This window comes from Panthera tigris, chromosome C2, assembly GCF_018350195.1.
Source record: "Panthera tigris isolate Pti1 chromosome C2, P.tigris_Pti1_mat1.1, whole genome shotgun sequence".
Classification (NCBI taxonomy): domain Eukaryota; kingdom Metazoa; phylum Chordata; class Mammalia; order Carnivora; family Felidae; genus Panthera; species Panthera tigris.
In genome coordinates this window covers 133,350,891-133,369,359 of record NC_056668.1, presented here as the reverse complement: position 1 = coordinate 133,369,359, position 18,469 = coordinate 133,350,891, and the positions used below count along the sequence as shown (strand labels likewise).

The 18,469-nt window shown below is 36.3% G+C and overlaps 1 protein-coding gene across 10 annotated transcripts in view; it reads left to right on the top strand.

Moving 5' to 3' along the window:
- TBC1D5 (TBC1 domain family member 5) overlaps nt 1-18,469 on the top strand; it is a 536,588-nt gene that overhangs the window by 271,884 nt on the left and 246,235 nt on the right. For all 10 annotated transcript variants that reach the window (XM_042999057.1, XM_042999056.1, XM_015539905.2 and 7 more), the window contains one exon: nt 17,261-17,369. In XM_042999057.1, the coding sequence (XP_042854991.1) occupies nt 17,261-17,369 (109 nt within the window). The remainder of the gene's footprint in view (nt 1-17,260; nt 17,370-18,469) is intronic.

The window sequence follows — 18,469 nt, the reverse complement described above, 5'->3', positions numbered from 1 at the left end:
CATCACATTCAAGCTATATATATATATATATATATATATATATATATATATATATATATATATATATATATATGTGTGTGTGTGTGTGTGTGCGTGTGTGTGTGTGTGTGTATATATGTATATATATACACACACACACACACACGCACACACACACACACACACACACTTGTGTCCAGGATAATGATTAGCCTTAGTTTATTATCTCATAAGACAGACTTACAGTGTCTAACCTGCTCCCTCCTCACATGTGTTTTAAAGACTGAGATAAATGTATATGGTAAAGCCCTTTGAAAATCCAAATGCAAAACTATGGCATTATTAGTTCTTTGGATATTATTCTTTCCTATAACTTGGCAACTTTGTTGCCTTAGTCTTCACTTAACCCTCCAACACGTGTACCTTTTGTAGCATATGCCAAGGTTTTGTTGACTTTTGAATTCAGTCTTAAATTGGTCACCTAAGTCTGTAGTCTTTTCATTATTTATCTTATCATGGTTTTAGATTGTCACTTTCAAGAGAGTGTAGTCACTGATTTTTGTTGTTTTGTTTTTCATTTGTTAATATTTAAATGTAGTGAGGTGGTTCAAATCCTGACTCCAAGTACTTTGGAAAAGTGGGCCAAGTCTTAGCCTCAGTTTCCTCATCATTAAAGTGGGGGTAATAAGACACTTGTTATAAGGAGTTAATGGGATGGCGTCACATGGTAAGTGCTGCATAAATATTAGCTGCTTTTATCTTCCAGTCAATGTCATTATCATCATTGTCATCATCGTTAACCTTCTGGTATTTAGAATTGTTTACAGTGCTCTGAGACACTAAAAGGAAGGTAAAAAAAAAAAAAAAATGTGTCTTACAAGAAAATACCTTTTGTCTGTTAGCTGAAAGGGAGCTAAGAACAAGCTTAACCTGAGGCTTGAAACTCTCAATCTCTGGTACAGTATTCTGGGTTGCCTTTGTACAGCCATTTTGTGCACAGGGTAGTGATAAAAGGCAGATGTTTTACTATTTGTATAAGTTCAGAGGTGGATTTTTGGAATTTTGACAACTTTCGAAATCTATAATCAATCAGATCGTAACATGATATAGTTTCATATGCCTAACGTTCATAGATTTGTTGTTCTTAGGCCAGGAGGTTTTACTTGGATTTGTGTCTTTTGTGGTTTTGCTTCATTGATTCCAGTGGAGTACAGCTGAATTTAACTCCTAAGGCACCAGTATGATTATTATATGGTGCCTAGGTAATAGAGTAGATTTTTAGAAGTTTTTGTTAAAATTCAGTTACATGTCCCCAACCATTTTGCAGATGATGTGTTAAAATGGAAATGTTATAAGAATTGAGAAGATATTATTGGTTTATGCAGTAGATCATATGCTTTTTAAAGACCAGTGTTTTCTGTCAGATTTATATGAGCGCTCTGTATGTCTTATTTAACTATTAAACCTGAGAGACCCTTGCTGGGTATGAAAGAAGAGTAGTCGTTTGCCAATTAGCAGTTTGCAGTAGATGATTAACTTAGTGACTGTAGCACAGGGCCACATGGTAGAAGGAATATTCTCTCCCCGCCACCCTCCTCCTCTTCCCAAGGGCAGCTGACCTTCTCCTCTCCAAAGAGGCGAGCCCCTTGCCAGCACATATGACTACAGACTATTACATTAATCTGTTTAGCTGTAGTACCAGCTGCTTGCATGTTTTTAATTATCTTATTAGATGGTATAACAGTGACCTATGAAATAAATTGAAGGTGAGCATTTTTAAACTTTCCTTTTTTTACCCTAGGTTTCTAAATATCTTTATTGATCAAATTATAACTTTCCACAAAAGTTCAGAGAAGTCTATATGGTTTTTGAGTCAGTGTAATGCTTTTTTCACATGTAATGTTATAATTCCCCAAATAGAAAACAACTTCATTTTTGCCTCATTTTTTATTTAGGATTTAAAGATTGAGGATTGCCTCATTTAAGATTTAGGTTGTGTTTCTGTAGTGACAAATCCATGTGAAGATACATTGGTTAAATAGTCAGTTTAGTTAGAGAAGACTCAAGACCAGTTATTGGCATTCTCTGGGAAACTCAGAATATTGCTTCATTTTCAGACATCATCTTGGCATTGTATAAATGTCATAGGATAGAATATAAGTCATTGTAGATTATTTTTAAATACACTTGTATATGTAACTGTGATTTTCTAGATTCTGATATGTGGTAGTAAATCATGTAGTCTATCCTAATTATTTTTACAATTTAATTTCACATGGTACCATTTCTGGGTGTATTTTCCCAAGCTGTGTCATTAAGAAAAATGTATTATCTTGTGAATTTTGACAATTGGATGATTTTCAAATAATACTTTGTAACTGAAGTGTTGACTACTGAAGATACAGTCGGAGATAGTAATAACCGTGATTGTTCTGACTCAGAGCCAATAAACAAAGATTACAATAGTTAGAAACCCTGGTGTTGAATGAAAAAAAACAAAGATAGTGGGATGCAGAAAGGATTGCAAAATACTTGGGCATGTCTTTTGAATTAATAAATCCTACAACGGGGATAGTGGGATCACTTGAGACTTGAAAATTTATAAAGACCTTAAATATTTGTAAAGTACACGCAATGTTTTTGTAAATCAAGAAATACCCATTCTTTTTGGCTTCCTATTTTTTTTTCCTCTAAAGAATTGCTATTTCATATTTCAAAAGAAAAGGGTAACTTTTTTCCTTCATATATTTTATTTTCTTGCCTTAAAAAGGAAAGAAGATAAAAAGCCATTTGGCTCTAAATTGGTGGTATTTTTAATTTCTTAATATTGAAGTTGCCTCCCTTTCTCAATATGGTGTATTCTGTAGCCCACAGAGTTAAAGGCTGTTGAAGTCGATAAAATGTTTTGAAAATATTATAGTTGGTTTGGCTTCTTGAATCTAAAGTTAATTATTTTCCAGAATAATAAAAATACCTTAATTTGAACATTGTTTAGTCATTGAGTAAACTTTAAAAATTTAGGCTTACAGTTTTATCACAAAAATATTTATCCTATGTACATGTAATCAGTAATTTGAGAGAATGTGGAAAATATTTACACATTCTATCATTTACATTTATTTTTAGCATAATCCCTTTTTTCCCCATTTGTGTGTGTTAAGTGTGCATGTCTTAAATCAACCATGAAGTAGTGATTCAAAATATTAGTAGAAGTAATAGAACAAAAGCATACTTTGGATTTAAAATTTAGCAATACGGGTTCTGGTTATACTCTTAGAGTGATAGAAGTTTGTTAATCTGTTATATTTAAGAATATGGAGTCCGAGAATTAATTTAATTGCTGAATGTTATGCCGTTAGTCTGTTCAGGCTGCTAGGTGGCTTATAAGCAACAGAAATTTATTTCTTACAGTTTTGGAGGCTAGGAAGTCCATGATTAAGGTGCTGGTAGATTGGGTGTCCAGTAGGAGCCCACTCCTGGTTCTCTTTCTTTTCACAGTGTTCTTCTATAGCAGAGGGGCCAGAGAGCTCTCTGAGCCACAAGTTCTATTCATGAGGCCTACCCCCAAACATCCATCACACTGGGTGTTGAGGTTCAACAAGGGGAGGCAGGGGGGAGACATTCAGAGCACAGCACATACTAAAGATAATAGAGACTAACTTAAATTTCCATCCACTCTTCCACCACCCGGTCATTTTAAGCAGTTTCTAAGCCTTTGCCATTTTATTTTTCCAGGGTATCATAGCTTAGTGTGCAGATGAGAGAGGTTTTTCCTGATTCTTAGAGCATCGCTTTTCTCACTTTGTGTTGTCTACATTTTGTTGAGAATCCACGTACCTATATGATACAAACTCTACACATTTTTAAGAATAAATACATGATTTAGGGAAACAATTTGGAAAAAAGCACACAGGTAGAAATAAGACTCTCACTGACTGACCTTAGGCAAGATAATTAGCCTCTCTGATTCCTGGTTACCTCATTTGTAAACCGGGAATGTTAGCAGCTCCCATATCATAGAGTGGAGGGAGCATACCTACATATGTGTGGAACAGCTGGCCCAGTCAGCTATAGCACACAGTAAACAATAAATACTGGATTTTGCACTTTCCTTTCTCTCTTTTCTGAAACCTTCTGTAATTTTTTTTCAAGTTCATTTATTTATCTTGAGAGAGAGAGTGGGGGGGAAAGACAGAGAAAGAAAGAGAGAGAATCCCACGCAGACTTCGGCACTGCCAGCACAGAGCCTGATGCAGGGCTTGAACCCACCGACTGTGAGTTCATGACCTGCGCCAAATCCAAAAGCTGGACACTTACCCGACTGAGCCACCCAGCCACCCCTAAAATTTCCTGTAAATTTTAATAAACTTTTTCACCTATTATAGTTGTCATTTGTCTCAGAAAAGTATTTTTAGAAATTCTGTGCAGTTCTAAAGGGATGATAAATGAGTGTTTAAGGATTAGATCTATAGTTATCTGTAAAAGATCAAATCTATAAATATCTACAGTTATCTACAGATTACATAGGAAGAATATTTATAAAATCCACACTCATTTAACCTCATAATCTCAATATCACATTTTCTGAGTTCTCATTTTCATATTTGTTGAAATAGCACCACAGCCTTTATAGTTAAATGATAGTTTCAGAGAGCACAAAATGTAACCTTCGCATTTTCCAGAAACCAAAATCAAAATGATACCTTTTATTATATCTCCATAATGGAGCCATTTTTGAGAGAAGGAGAAAAATCATACTTGAATGATGAAAATACCATCTTGAAGTAACTGTTATTTTTTATGATAGTGGAACTGGTCAGTATCTATGCTTTTCTGTAACATACAACCGTTTGAACTAATTATTTGATCACTTAAGGCTCTGAAAATGTTACCTTCCACTTAAGTAATCAACTGGTTCCTCTGCATTTATAGTCTTAAATTAACATAACCCAAACTGACTTGAGTGTACATGTTAGTTTGAGTTCCTTTGCTTCATAAGTCCCTTCAAGCCCTTTTTATTATCTGTAGCCAGGCTCTAGAGGAAAAATTTTTTTCATATTTGTTTATTTACATAGTCAGCTGCAAGCTCCAATCATCCAAGGCTGTGTAAATGTTTATCTTTGAAAAGACAGGCATACATTTCAAATATAAGGATAAGCTGCTCCCAGTCAGTCAGCACTGAGAGTCCCTTCCCCAGGACACATTTCTGTTTTCCTCTGGTGTTCCCAGTTGAAATGCACTCCTGGCAGTTCATGGGTCACTATTTGTAATATATATTAGCATGCTTCACTATTTTTTTTTTATTTTTTTATTTTTTGTAATTTTAGAGACAGCATGAGTGGGGGGAGAAGAGCAGAGGGAGAGAGAGAGAATCCCAAGTAGGTTCCACACTCAGCCCAGCTCAGGGCTGGGTCCCCCAACCCTGGGATCACAACCTGAGCGGAAATCAAGAGTTGGACGCACAACCAACTCTTGAGACACCCAGGCGCCCCTAGCGTGCTTCGTTTTTTAAGTGTGGTAGTGAAATAGGTAAAGTCAATTCAGTATTTGGTCAGTAATGTTGAAGTGTGTTACTGGATCTATAATTTGAGAAAATAATACAAAGAAGTATTGTTTCAGAATGAAAAGTTATAAATCTTTTTAAACATTTTACAAATAGCTTGCTTGTTTATTTACTTATGGGTCGGCTTTATAGTTATATAGTTAGCTCTATATAAGACTTAATTACTGATTTTTGATTTGATGAAGTTTGTAAGTCTCAAAGATACAGTTTAAAGGTGGAATTTTCACAGAATATTTTAGTAAAGATTGATATGCAGCGTTTGTGTATTTTCTGTATCAAATTACCTTGCCTTCTGGGGAAAAGTGGCAGGGGGGGAGTAATCCTTTTTTTTTTTTTTTTTCATTCCCCCCCCCCCAATCTAGAGCTTTCAGAAGTGTTTTTCTAACATTTCTTATATCTTTTTTGTTGTTGTTGTTCAAGAGACCTAACACATCTTCAGTCATTCTGAAGATCTTTATTGTATATCCATTATAGGCAAGCCAAGCGTGCTAAACCTCCAAGACTGAAAGAGAAGTAAATACTGCCCGCTCGTCATGTAGGAGGGGAGACAGACATGGAAGCAACTAATGTAGATTATGGCCAGTGTTATAATGGGGGTGCATTTTCCTTAGATGGAGTAGTTAAAATTAAGGGGTTGGGGAAGTCATGGTTAAGGGGAAGGTAATAACTTGCTAGACATTCTAGAGGGACAGGAATTTTTTGTGAGGTGAATATGAAAAAAGACAGTCTTCATTTTCTACTCTCTAAGCAATTCATTCTTAGTTTTTTGTTTTTTTGTTTTGTTTTTTGGCACTATTAGAATGGTTAGATCAATTGGCTTTATATTTGTTAGTGATAAAATTATGCCTTAGTTATAAAAGACAGTTACAGTGGTCCTTACAATATGAGTGTTTACATATATCTGTTTCATTGTGTTGATATTGTTACTTTGCATGAACTACTGTTTTGATAGTATTAAAGTTTTAGATTTTATTATATCATAGGTGTTTGATATATTTAAATCCATGATCAAAAATTTTAACTGGGAGGTGAAAATGTGAATCTTTAAATCACAAAACATATTATATGAAATAGTTGGTAATGATACAATTGAGAATGAATATTATGTGCTTAGAAATATGGGAAAAATCAATAAAGCAGCTATGGAATAAAAAATAGTCTCTAATGAGAGAATATTTGAAATTTAAAAGAAGTCCTAGTATCATCTGAACATGTGGACATAGTTTTCATTTCATGATTAGAGATGCAGTGTTCTGAGATAGATCTAGTAGTTTAGCTGGTTGACATATTATTTCAAGGATTTTCAAAGATTGCATTTCAAGCTATTTGTTCAGATTGGTAGAGTAATTCAGATGATAGGCCCAAGTCTCTGAACCCATTTGAAGCCAAACAGGGTATCTTTGGACTCTCATTCCAATTTTTTAATGTGCTTCTAGATCTTAAAGTTGTCTTGAGCAACAGAGCTCTACTGTCATTGAACCAGGCACAGACCTGGTGTTGTGTGGGTTTTGTTCAGTACTCAGTAATGAGTTTATAATCTCTTAAGTAACTGCTGTTGTTTGCTTGCCCCTCCCCACCTGACCCCTGGGTCAAACCCAGACCCCATTTCTCTCTTTTATATTGTGATTATGTAGGCTGAACGGGGACTACTTTGTTTCTATTTAAGAGATCCAGAAGAAGGTGCAGGGAGTGGGATAAATAAATAAAGCCCGGGTAGTCTGATTGACATTTTTAACACTGTTCCCATCCCTGTTTTCTCCCCCTGTACCTGGACTGTTGGTGGAACCTAGAGAAGGAACGCCCTTTCCTGCCTCTATATGTCTAGGCGCCATTCCTAATCATAATATTTTAAACAGCTCTATAAAAAATGAGCATTTTTTGTGCTTATTTTTGTTGTATATTAGCATTCCATGTGACAGCTTTATGGAAACATCTCTGGTTCATGTAAAGATATCTGTGGTCATATAATTGAAACTTTTGTGGCATTCATTTGGGAATATCTGAATTATTGAGCATATGGATAACAGAATAAAAAAAAATAACAAAAGGCCTCATAAAGTCAGGAGGAGATTTGAGTTCTCTTGAAGTAGGTGAGCTTTCAGATAACATAAAATTTCATCAGTGCAGAATACTTCTGCCTAAGACAAGACTTTTATGAAACATAAAGCTGAAATATTTTAATTTGGACAAGGAGGTCATGAGAAAATGGTTCATCTTCCACTGTGATGCAGAACAACTGTTTTTAAAAAAATCAGTAATAAAAATACTACTCCCACTGGTGTTCTAGCCTACATAGGAAACACAGTGCAGACTCAAATTAGGTCTCCACACCCTGATTCCTTTATTTTAATGTCTTCTCCCAACCCTTTCTCCCTTACCCCCTATACATGGTATTCAGAATAGGGATTTTTCCTTCTTTTTTTTGAGATAGAGTAGGCAGTTAAGGAAAGGGGTGAGGTGGGGGGTGGGGGGGAGATACCTGCAGTCTCCCCTAAGACCCTCAGGAGTCTAAGCCAGGAGTATAGCTTCATTATAATACATTTACATTGTGATTTTGACCCCCTCCCTGCGTGTGGGGATGGCTGTCCTAACCATTCCAACAAGGACCATATAGGGCCAACCCCTTCCCCCGCCCCATAGGAGGAGTCCCTTAGATGATTGCCAGCAGCCTCAGTCAGACCCCTTAGCTGGGACCCTTAACCAGCAAACATAAAAAAAAAAAAAAAAAAAAAAAAAAGAGGAAAGACAAGCTGACTCCTGTTGTAGTTGCCTTCTGGGCTCCCCTCCTCTCCTACTTGGAGAGGGTACTTTGATCTCAACTGCAACTAATGGTTTGCTCACTTAAGAATTTGACTGTGGATGGGAGCACCTGGATGGCTTAGTCAGTTAAGCTTCAGACTTCAGTTCTGGTCAGGATCTCATACTCCCAAGTTCCAGACTCTGCACTGATAGTCCTGAGCCTGCATGGGATTTTCTCCCTCCCTCTCTCTTTGCCCCTCCCTACTCCCTCTCCCCCCTCAAAATAAATAAATAAAACTTAAATTAAAAAAAAAAAAAGAATTCGTGAATTCTTTCTTGACCAAACTCAAGGACTGAGGCTGGGAATGGGATTGGCTGCTGGTATTTGGATGTACAGTGACATATCAGTTATTTACAGGTCAAATTTCTAATAGCTCCAACCAGCTGGAATATAACCAGAAACTTAGAAATAAGGGGAAACTATTAGAATACCAAAAGGTTTTTATTAAATGTGTTTAGGCGCAAAAGAGCCCTTTCAGCCCTTATTCTACTTTCACAGTCTTATTTGACATTTTTGTTAAATTAGAAAAGATTATGACAGTTTATGATGTTGAAATAGGCTGGAATGTATGAAGCTTAAAGTCTAGTTTGTCTTTATTTCAAAAACGGCAAACTGAGCAAGTGACAGAGGGATGTAGATTTAGGATTTCTAAAAGCTAATGTACAATCATTACACAAATTAGTAGCCAATAGTCATGAAAAAAATGCCACTAACACAGAATGGAAAACTCCAAAAGCAAAGCAGCGTGGAGTTATTTAATGTGGGGCAAATGGCCATACATTTTCCAAATGTATAGCACATTTATACAAAAATTTCTGCAAGATTTAGAAATATTCTGATACTCTCAACATTTTTATGTTGCACCCCCCACCCCCCCCCAAAAAAAAAAATCACATGCGCGGCATATATTGGTCTTTGTTTATGCTGGATAAATGAGGTATTCGAGTATAGGATTTTTTATAGTGGTGAGTTTTTTTCTTTTAAATTATAAATTGTGAGATTTTCTAGTGGCCCTTGGATAGAGATATTTCCTTACCTTTTCAGAGGCCCATGTAAAATTACTTTCCTAGGCACATTAATCCAAAGAAATTATAAAGTCCATAAAGTCCATATTGACTTAAACTAAAGTTTACTTTATCACATGACCCATTTATCTCCCATTTAAAATTTTCATTTCCTGGATCTTTGAGGCAGTCTAATATGATCATATTAGGCTAATGATTCAAATCTTGGGTCTGATTCTTTGCAGCATTGATCATTTTTGTTACCTGTCATCACTAAAGATTTGCTTCCCTAACTTTTATGTGTGTGTATGAGAAGAAGGAGGTGGGAGGAAGCAAGAGGCAGTGGGGTGGTGGTAGAGACAGAGTCATAGACAGGGAAAGGCAATTAGAGACAAAAAAGAAAAAAATATTACATCTATATCTGACCTTATTAGTAGCACCCCATTCATTTAGAATTAATTCTATACTGTGTTACATCTCTTATGGAATTATCTTGACTTTATAACTACTTGTACGGTTGAACTTTAAAAAAAAAATTTTAACATTTTTATTTATTTTTGAGAGACAGAGACAGAACATGAGCATGGGCAGGACAGAGAGAGGAAAATCTGAAGCAGGCTCCAGGCTCTAAGCTGTCAGCACAGAGCTTGACCTGGGGTTCAAACCCACAAACCGCGAGTTAATGACCTGAGCCGAAGTCTGACGCTTAACCTAGACTGAGTCCCCCAGGTTCCCCGTACTATTTAACTTTTAACGGGTATCTGTCTTCTTTCCCCCGTAACACTATAGGTGATATGTATCATGTGTATACTTATGTTACAGGTTTTACTTTCAAAGTTAAATGTATACATGAATGGTTTATTCTTAAAACACTTTGAATTTTGATGCTCACTATAGGAACGACCTGGTGACATGAAGCTATTTAAATTTAGGTTTAAATTAATTAAGATAAAATATGTAGTTCTTGAATTGCACTAGCCTTATTTCATCCGCTTAGTAACTACATGTGATTAATGATTACCCTATTGGACAGTCAGATATAGAACATTTCTGTTACTTCAGAAAATTCTGTTGGATAGTGCTGATCTACAGATTATCAAATGAATGATGGATTCAGTTTTAATCCATTTAAATCTCTTTAAGAGAAAGTATTTATCTGAAGCATACATGTATTTCTATATGTGTAATATCCTATAAGTCAACCTGGTCTTGAAAACATGGTTTATGAAATAAGATTGGCTTTTAATTAGGATATCAGATTTTGCTAAATAAATGCCTGTTTCTGAGTTACTGCAAAATAATTTGTTCTCAGTTCTATAAGCATTTCTTTCATAGTATTGTTTACATTATAGACTGTGTGGCAAATTCTTCATCATGTGGAGAGTTAGGTATCAAGTCCCTGCTCGTATCCAAATAGCAAGGTAAACGTGGTGCAGTGGGGATGGAACGCAGGTGGGAGAAGTCTGCAGGAAGGTGTCTCCAAGAGTTCCTTATCCAAGAAACATCAGTGAACTATGGAATATAAACTATATTCATTCCAGACAACTTGATAGAGATGGTTGGTACAGGATCCATTTCTCACCTCGTTTCTAAATGCCATTCCTTTGATAGTCTAATGACCTTTATTATATACTTAATTTTTTATGACCTTGTGATGCAGCTTATCTTGATTCCTTTTCTAAAGGCATGTTTGTTGACTTTCCCTACATAATATGATCTTGAATTTAGAAGCTCTTAAACATTATATTTTAAAGAAAATGATCCATGTTTTTTAGAAAAAGAATTTTCTATCTGACTGTCCAAAACTAGCTCAGTTCTTTGTGTTCTTGTGGCTATTGAGGTGGCAGTTCAAGATTTTTCAATTCAGAGTTAATTCCAAACCCAAATCAGAGCATCATCATAAATTAATTTTAACAAACCTCCACACAGTGAACTGTTTGTTGCCTTTGTTTCAATGGAGCCTCACCATATGAGAACATATTTCACCTAGACATAGAAAGAAATCCATTTTAAGCTTGTGAGTAATTGTGCATTCTGTTTTTATATTTATTTATATATGTATAAGTGATATGCCCTGATGGTTCATTATGGAGAAAAAAAAAGCTTTAAATAAAAGTAAGTTTTTAAAAATTCCTGATACAGGAAGCAAAAAAGCCAGTACAGTTTCTAATTGCCTTTTAGAGTCTCTGAGTTCCCTCATTACCTGTGATTTAAGCTAAAAATGAGGTAATTATAGATAACATCAGTGTTTATCTGGTTGATCTTGGCACCTGCAGTCCTAATGTTGTAGCTTACCCATATCTGGTGCCACACTTTACAGTCTGATGCTGACATACCTAATTTACACTTCTCATATTTCCATTGATTTTTTTTTTAGTTAGATGTTCCTTGTTCTATTTGAATAGTATTTTTAAAATCATACTTAAGATGGCATGAAACTACATACTCTTTTACTTGGAATATTGGATTTATGTGCAGTACTTTCATTAGTAAAAATAACTAATATATCTCCATACAGATTTAAAAGTTTATTGTGTCCTTTTACTTACATATCTGATAAAGCAGTTATGGGAATTCATTGGCAGTTGTTTTCAAATTTGCCATACGCTTTAGGATCATAAAACTGTTTTCTTACCTTGTGCTTTCACACCGTCAAATATTCTACGCATCTAACTCTGGTCTCATTCTGCTTAAAGATCACCTTTATTTTAGCCTGGCCTTTAGTGCTGCTATTAGTCTAGTCAGGTCTCCAAAAATGAAATGATCGAGGACTAGCTGACCTTGTAAAGTATGGGATCATCTCTGCGGAGCTCCTTCACCATACCACCTCCTTACCATTCCTCCCTCTTAGGTCTCCCTTCTCTGTGACCTGTTGCAGTTCCCCCGTGGTGATAGTCCCTTGTACCTTCCCCTCAGCAGTTTCTTTATCAGTGAAAACCAGAGTGTCTCCTCTTTACCAAGTATTGGAGATCCTCAGTACTCGACGGGATGTAGTCTCTGAATTGTTTTCAGTCGTCGTAGTTGTTTGAGTTTCTTTAGTTAGCCCCATAGAGACATTGCTCCCTGCCCAAGTAATGCATGAAAATGGGTTAGAAATCATCATATAAAATAGACATTATAAAATTGTTTGTCTAGTATGTCATCATGTGGAACAATTCAGAAATTTTCTAGTCCAGAATTGCCACATAATCAAGGAATTTATGCATTATTTAGGTTACCAAAGTACTTAAACAATTAAATTTAGAAAGTACTAACTAGTTTTATACCAATTTTATGTGCATATCTTGGGAAAATACTACATAAATATATATTATTAGAAATAGAGATCTCTTTATGATCATGCAGCTTATCACTGCATATTCTAGTTGATTTCCATATCAAAAAACAAAAACAAAAACACATTGCCAAGAGTCTTAGCTACCTAAATAGGTATTCTTGGAGGAGAGACCTCCTTCAATTGCTGCTGCAAAAGTTGATTTCATTTGCTTAGAAATGACTTCAACACTCAAGGCCAGCATTTTTAATCAGTCACCGTGTTCTTCTCTGAGGAGCACCTGGTATCCTCAGAATCCTTCTTGACACAGTGCTTCCATGGTAGTCACTACCAATCCATTACCATTGGCTGCAGAAAGGAAACCACTATTTGCCTTTCCCTCCTTAGATGCTGGTTGTTTTTAGGGACCCAGTGCCTGCAAGGCTTAGTGGTTGCCACTAGATGGCACAAGTGCTTTGTCAAGGGAGTCCTTAAGGCCCAGGTGTCTCTCTAGAATCTGTTCCCTTGCAGTGAGTGTTCCACACCTAAATACCCCAGGTTGTTTTTAACCACTCACAGGAGCTATTGACTTATTTTCTCAGTCCAACTGGTGAAAACTTATCTCTGTACCCTTGGACTCTGTACCCTTCTCAAAAAGTAGAAGTCCAAGGAAGAAAATCTGAGGTCATATTCTTGTCTTGCCTTCTTGCAAGAGGCCATTTTTATCCTTTGTCTGCAGTATGTTTCCCTTTTAGTGTTGTTTCCATGTTATTCCAGGAAGATGCTTTTACTAATTCTTTTTTTTCCTTCTTATTCGATTTTTCTGAGCCTTAGTTTCCTCACTGATAAAGAGGGATTAAAAATATACACTGCAGGAGAGTTGTTGTAAAGGTTGAAAGTGATTTACTTAAAATATTATATATTTTAACATGTCAGGATTTTTTTTTTTTAGCATTTTAATAACATCATTGTCAGATTTTGGCTGTTACAGGCACACTGTATACTTTTTTTTTTGATATAAGAGAGAGTTTAGGAACTACCTCTCTTTTGTTTTTGTTAATTAATCTGAAAAATTCCTTCACTGACTCCTAAATAACTTATTCTTCCACGTCTTGATCTGAGTTCAGGAGTAGTTCGCCATTTGTATTTGTGATTGTAAAAAACTTGTATTTTGGTTCAGCTTGGACTGTTCAAGCTCTAACAGCCCAGCTCTTGGGGTAGCATTTGAGTGCCTCTAGTGCTACTATTGTTTTCTACACGAAGTTTTAATTTTTAGGTGTAAAACTATTTCTTTAAAAAAATTTTTTTTTAAATGTTTATTTATTTTTGAGAGAGAGAGAGAGAGAAACAGAGTGTGAGTGGGAGAGAGGGAGATACAGAGTCCGAAGCAGGCTTCAGGCTCCTAGCTGTCAGCACTGAGCCTGACGCAGGGCTCGAACCCAGGAACCGTGAGGTCATGACCTGAGCCAAAACCGGACACTTGACCGACTTAGCCACCCAGGCACCCCTGTAAAACTATTTCTGCCCTCTCTGTACTATCAGAGTGCTTCGCCTTAACCATATTATTACTGGTTTACATAACTTAATGCTTTTTCTGATGTCTGTGAGTGCTAAGCACATAGTAGGCACTAAATGTTTATTGTGTTTATTACTACTCTGTATCACTGTTTATTAATAAAACACTATTCCATAGAGGAGAAAGACAATAAGTTATCTTGTGGCCTCTATAAGTTCCTCTGTTGTTAGGGCTAGTCATCAGTTTGAGGTGTTAAGCCTTAATTGGAACTATAAGTACCATGAATAAATTTAAATGATTGTGAATTTCAAAGATAATGTTTCCATTTCACATGCCTCAGTCTCCTTTTCTCTTTACCAACACTGTAATCAAGGCCTAGGGTCTTTTTTAAGCTAACAAATAATTATCCTTCATTACATAAGTAGTATGTAACTTGACCTTAAAAGGCTGCTTAACTTGACAAGATGGCAATGAATCTAGCCCCCAGCTGTGTCTACTTTCACACTGTCTTGGTACCTGTGAATAGGAGCTGATTTGGGAAGAGGCTGGGGAAGTTGCCTCACACTTCCCTCTCATCTGGAACGTATTGGTGATTTCAGGCCATGGAACTGCATGGTCTTGCACGTATTTTGATTCCTCTTGGGTTCAGAATGCATTTAAAATCTGGGCTTTTTGCTTGCAGACCACAAGCTATTTAGACATACATTTTCTGAGAAGTACTCACTGCTTATCTCATCTTTGAGTATTACTAAAACTGGATAAAAACAAAACTTGAATATGAGATGTGGATAATATATGATGACATTGTTGGGAAATGGACAATATGTTTTAAAAAATTATAGGTAATACAAATGGACTAGTGTGATAAAAAGATTTCAGTAAACATTTCTTTGAACTTGGAGTGGCTAAGAATTAAGCATGAAAACAGTAGAAAGAGCATCAAGAGAAAAAAATGTTAGGTTTAAATTAGTACACAAATTTAAAAAGTTTCACTGTGTTGAAAATCGAGAAATTGGGTTAAAAATATGTGTGGCAGACAAAGCTGTGGTATTTTTAACATGAATAACTCCTCCCTTGGACCTATAATGAGGCACACTAAAATAAAAACGATGTTACAATTATTATGAACACTAATATTTATTTTTAAAAATGTGATATGCTGGACATGCTTCTGAGGGCTTGCCATGCATTTTAGTCCTCATAATAATTCTTTGAGGTAGGCTATTATTTCATTTTACAGATGAGGAAACAGAGGCACAGGGAGGTTAAGTAACTTGGCCATGCTTGCATAGCTAGTGAGTAGCTAGTAAATTGTGTACTGTTTCTGTGAATGCATGGCTTTCTTTTTATCCCATGAGTGTGGTTCTGCAATCCATTCTCTCTCTCTCTCTTTTTTTTTTTTTTTAATTTATTTATTTTTGAGAGAGAGGGAGAGTGTGAGCCAGGGAGGGGCGGAGAGAGAGAGGGAGATACAGAATCCAAAGCAGGTCCCAGGCTCTGAGCTGTCAGCGCAGGGCCCCATGCGGGGCTCGAACCCACAAACTGTGAGATCGTAACCTGAGCCGAAGTCACTGAGCTACCCAGGTGCCCCTGCAATCCATTCTCTTAACCACTCTCCTATGGTGCTTAAAATAGGCAAAGGACAAGAAAGGAAGTTTTTAAAAAGAAATAAAGTGACTCAAAAGCATGACAGATTTTCACTTTCACTAATGATACAAATGCACATTAAAATAAAAATGAAGCATGACTTTCTCTTATGAATGGAGTGTTGAGAGTAAGACATTTTCACGGAATGGTGGTAGGAATGCATTTCTTCTAGTATGCAGTTGGAGTGCTTATCTCATCTGGTGTCCTTAGCCACTAGCCCTTCCTGGCAGAAGGCGGGTGGGGGCCGGTGGCGGGAAGCAATGCTGCAGGGCTGAACTGGAAGGTCTCCTGTTTGAGGCAGTTAGGAAGGTGTCCTTGCCTTGGTCACTCTTCTGGAAAACTCTGCAGAAGATACTGCACAGTCAGGTTTGTTTTTTTTAACTGTAGGTGTGCAGTAGGTTGCATTACTGGCCCAAAGAGCATGGTTGTCAAGGCTGTCCTTTCTCAAAACGAGTAGGGTCTGGCCAGTGACAGTTGCACGTATAGGAGGCTGATGGAGGCTTGTAAAGGCTTTCTTTTGAGGAAGTCGCACTGAAGAGCTTGCCAGGGTTTCAGCTTTGATAATAAAATTTAAATTGTAAGTATATTGTGGCATTATGAACTCAGAAATTTCATAAAGCTGTGCTCAGTAGCCTCAACTGTTGACGAATGGTTCTTGATGTTTAGCTTGGTACAAGATGCAAGGAATGTAGGTCTACTTTCTTTATTCAAACTCAGTAAATGGTTTGGGACAATTAATTTCCAATTGTTTCCCAGTAGAGCAGATTTACTTGTATATTAATGAGGCACAGGTGTTAGGCCCCTGGTGTCTGCGTGCCTGGGAGGCATATTTCAGTTGTTTATCTACTCAGCCATAGGTACTGCAAGGTACTCAAGCTTGCCTTTAACAGTTTTTACAGTGAGGCTTTTTAATTTTTTGATGTTTTTTTCAAATTTGCCTGCACCTGTTAAAATTTTAAAACTGATCATGTAGAAAGAAGTTGCAGAGATTTCAATAGTAAATAGCACTAAAAGTTAAAGAAAGTAGTCTTCTATTATATTTAACTCCCCAGCCTGACACTAAAGAGAAATGGGTTCATTTAAACAGATATTTCATGTGAGAAGCCAATATAATCAACACTACCCTTTCTGTTGTGTATTTTTGGAGCAGGTATATCTTTGTCAGTGGCTAAAGCCGTCATATATTTATATTAATATTCATTTTTTTCTTGTTTCACTGAACTGCACTACCAACATTTTAGACGAAATGGAATAGCCTCCATAGACATTATGAATTTCAGTAGCTGGCATAATTATAGCGATCTACATATTCATTAAATCTACAGAAGAACTGTGTCCAAAAAGACAGCCATGCATTCAGAAACAGTACACAACTAAATATATACGTTTTAAAAGTTGCATTTCTTAGACTTATTTAAAATTAATTTCCTGTAGCACTCCTCTCCAAGCAGAGAATTTTAACAAAGGGATCCCCATGCTTTTGGTTTCTTGCATATAGGAAAGAATGGGAAGAACTATTTGTAAACAACAATTACTTGGCAACAATAAGGCAGAAGGGGATTAATGGGCAGCTGAGAAGCAGCAGGTTCCGCAGCATTTGCTGGAAGGTAAGAAGAAAATATTTATTTACAGTTTGTGGTTGCAGTATATCAACACATTACCTGATGCCCTGGGAGATTACCCATGCAGGGGATCACTGAATTTTCCAGGAGACTTCACTCTCGATTTTTTGGCCATCCATGTTTATCTTTCATAGGACATTTACTAATAAGGTTGAACCACCTTAGTCTCGAATAACTGGTACGGTAAAGGAGTCATTTGAAATAACTATTCTTTCATCTCATTTGATGGTGTGGAATTCAAAGCAACACCTTTACGTTCCCCAGAGGGTTTGGCAGACATCCTTGAAGGTGGGCAGGAGTAGAGGCGGTTTCACTTTCAGGTTCCTGTTGTATCCAGTGCCTGCCTTCATTGAGGCACCTTCCCTTTTCACTTCAGGAGCAGCAGATGGAAAAGATTTTTCCTCTTTCTCTCTTTCTTTCTTTCCTTTCGTTTCTTTCCTAGAAACACAAAGCAAAGGGCAGCAGGAAAGAGAAGTAGAAGAAAATTAGGTCAGTCTTTTAAGAGAAAGGGCCACTGATCACCAAAACTAGTAATCATCTGTAGTTCTCTTTTTAATTACTTGGAAATATTGTCCCTTTTTGTTCTCTCAAAATGAATTAATGCAGGTTTAGACTTATTTCTGAAATGACTTCTACTGAAAGTTTTTTAGGTTTTATCTGCATAAATTAAGCATACAGAGTCTGTGCAAGTAAAGACAGTAAGAAACACATGATGTATTAGACAGTTTTAGATTTAATAATTTAGATTTAATAATTAAAATACATTTTTCTTCTGTTAGATGCAGGCAGTAAAGGCAGGAGACCCGCTGCTAGAATATTTGTATACAAATATTTGTGCCCCACCCCCCATTCCTTGTTGTTTAACTTTCAGTATCATTCGTTTGCTAAAAATAAACTCAAATCTAGATTTATTTTAATGTTGTATTAAACTAAATTAAATCAAATTTGTCTTTTTAAGAATGCTTGTTATTTTCATATGCTGATTGCCAGTTGCAGATTCCATTTCTGCTGTAAAAGGAATCACTTCATTTCTCAAGCTGTGCCCTCAGGTGTTTCTTCTCTGTCCTTTACCTGCCTGTTTTAAG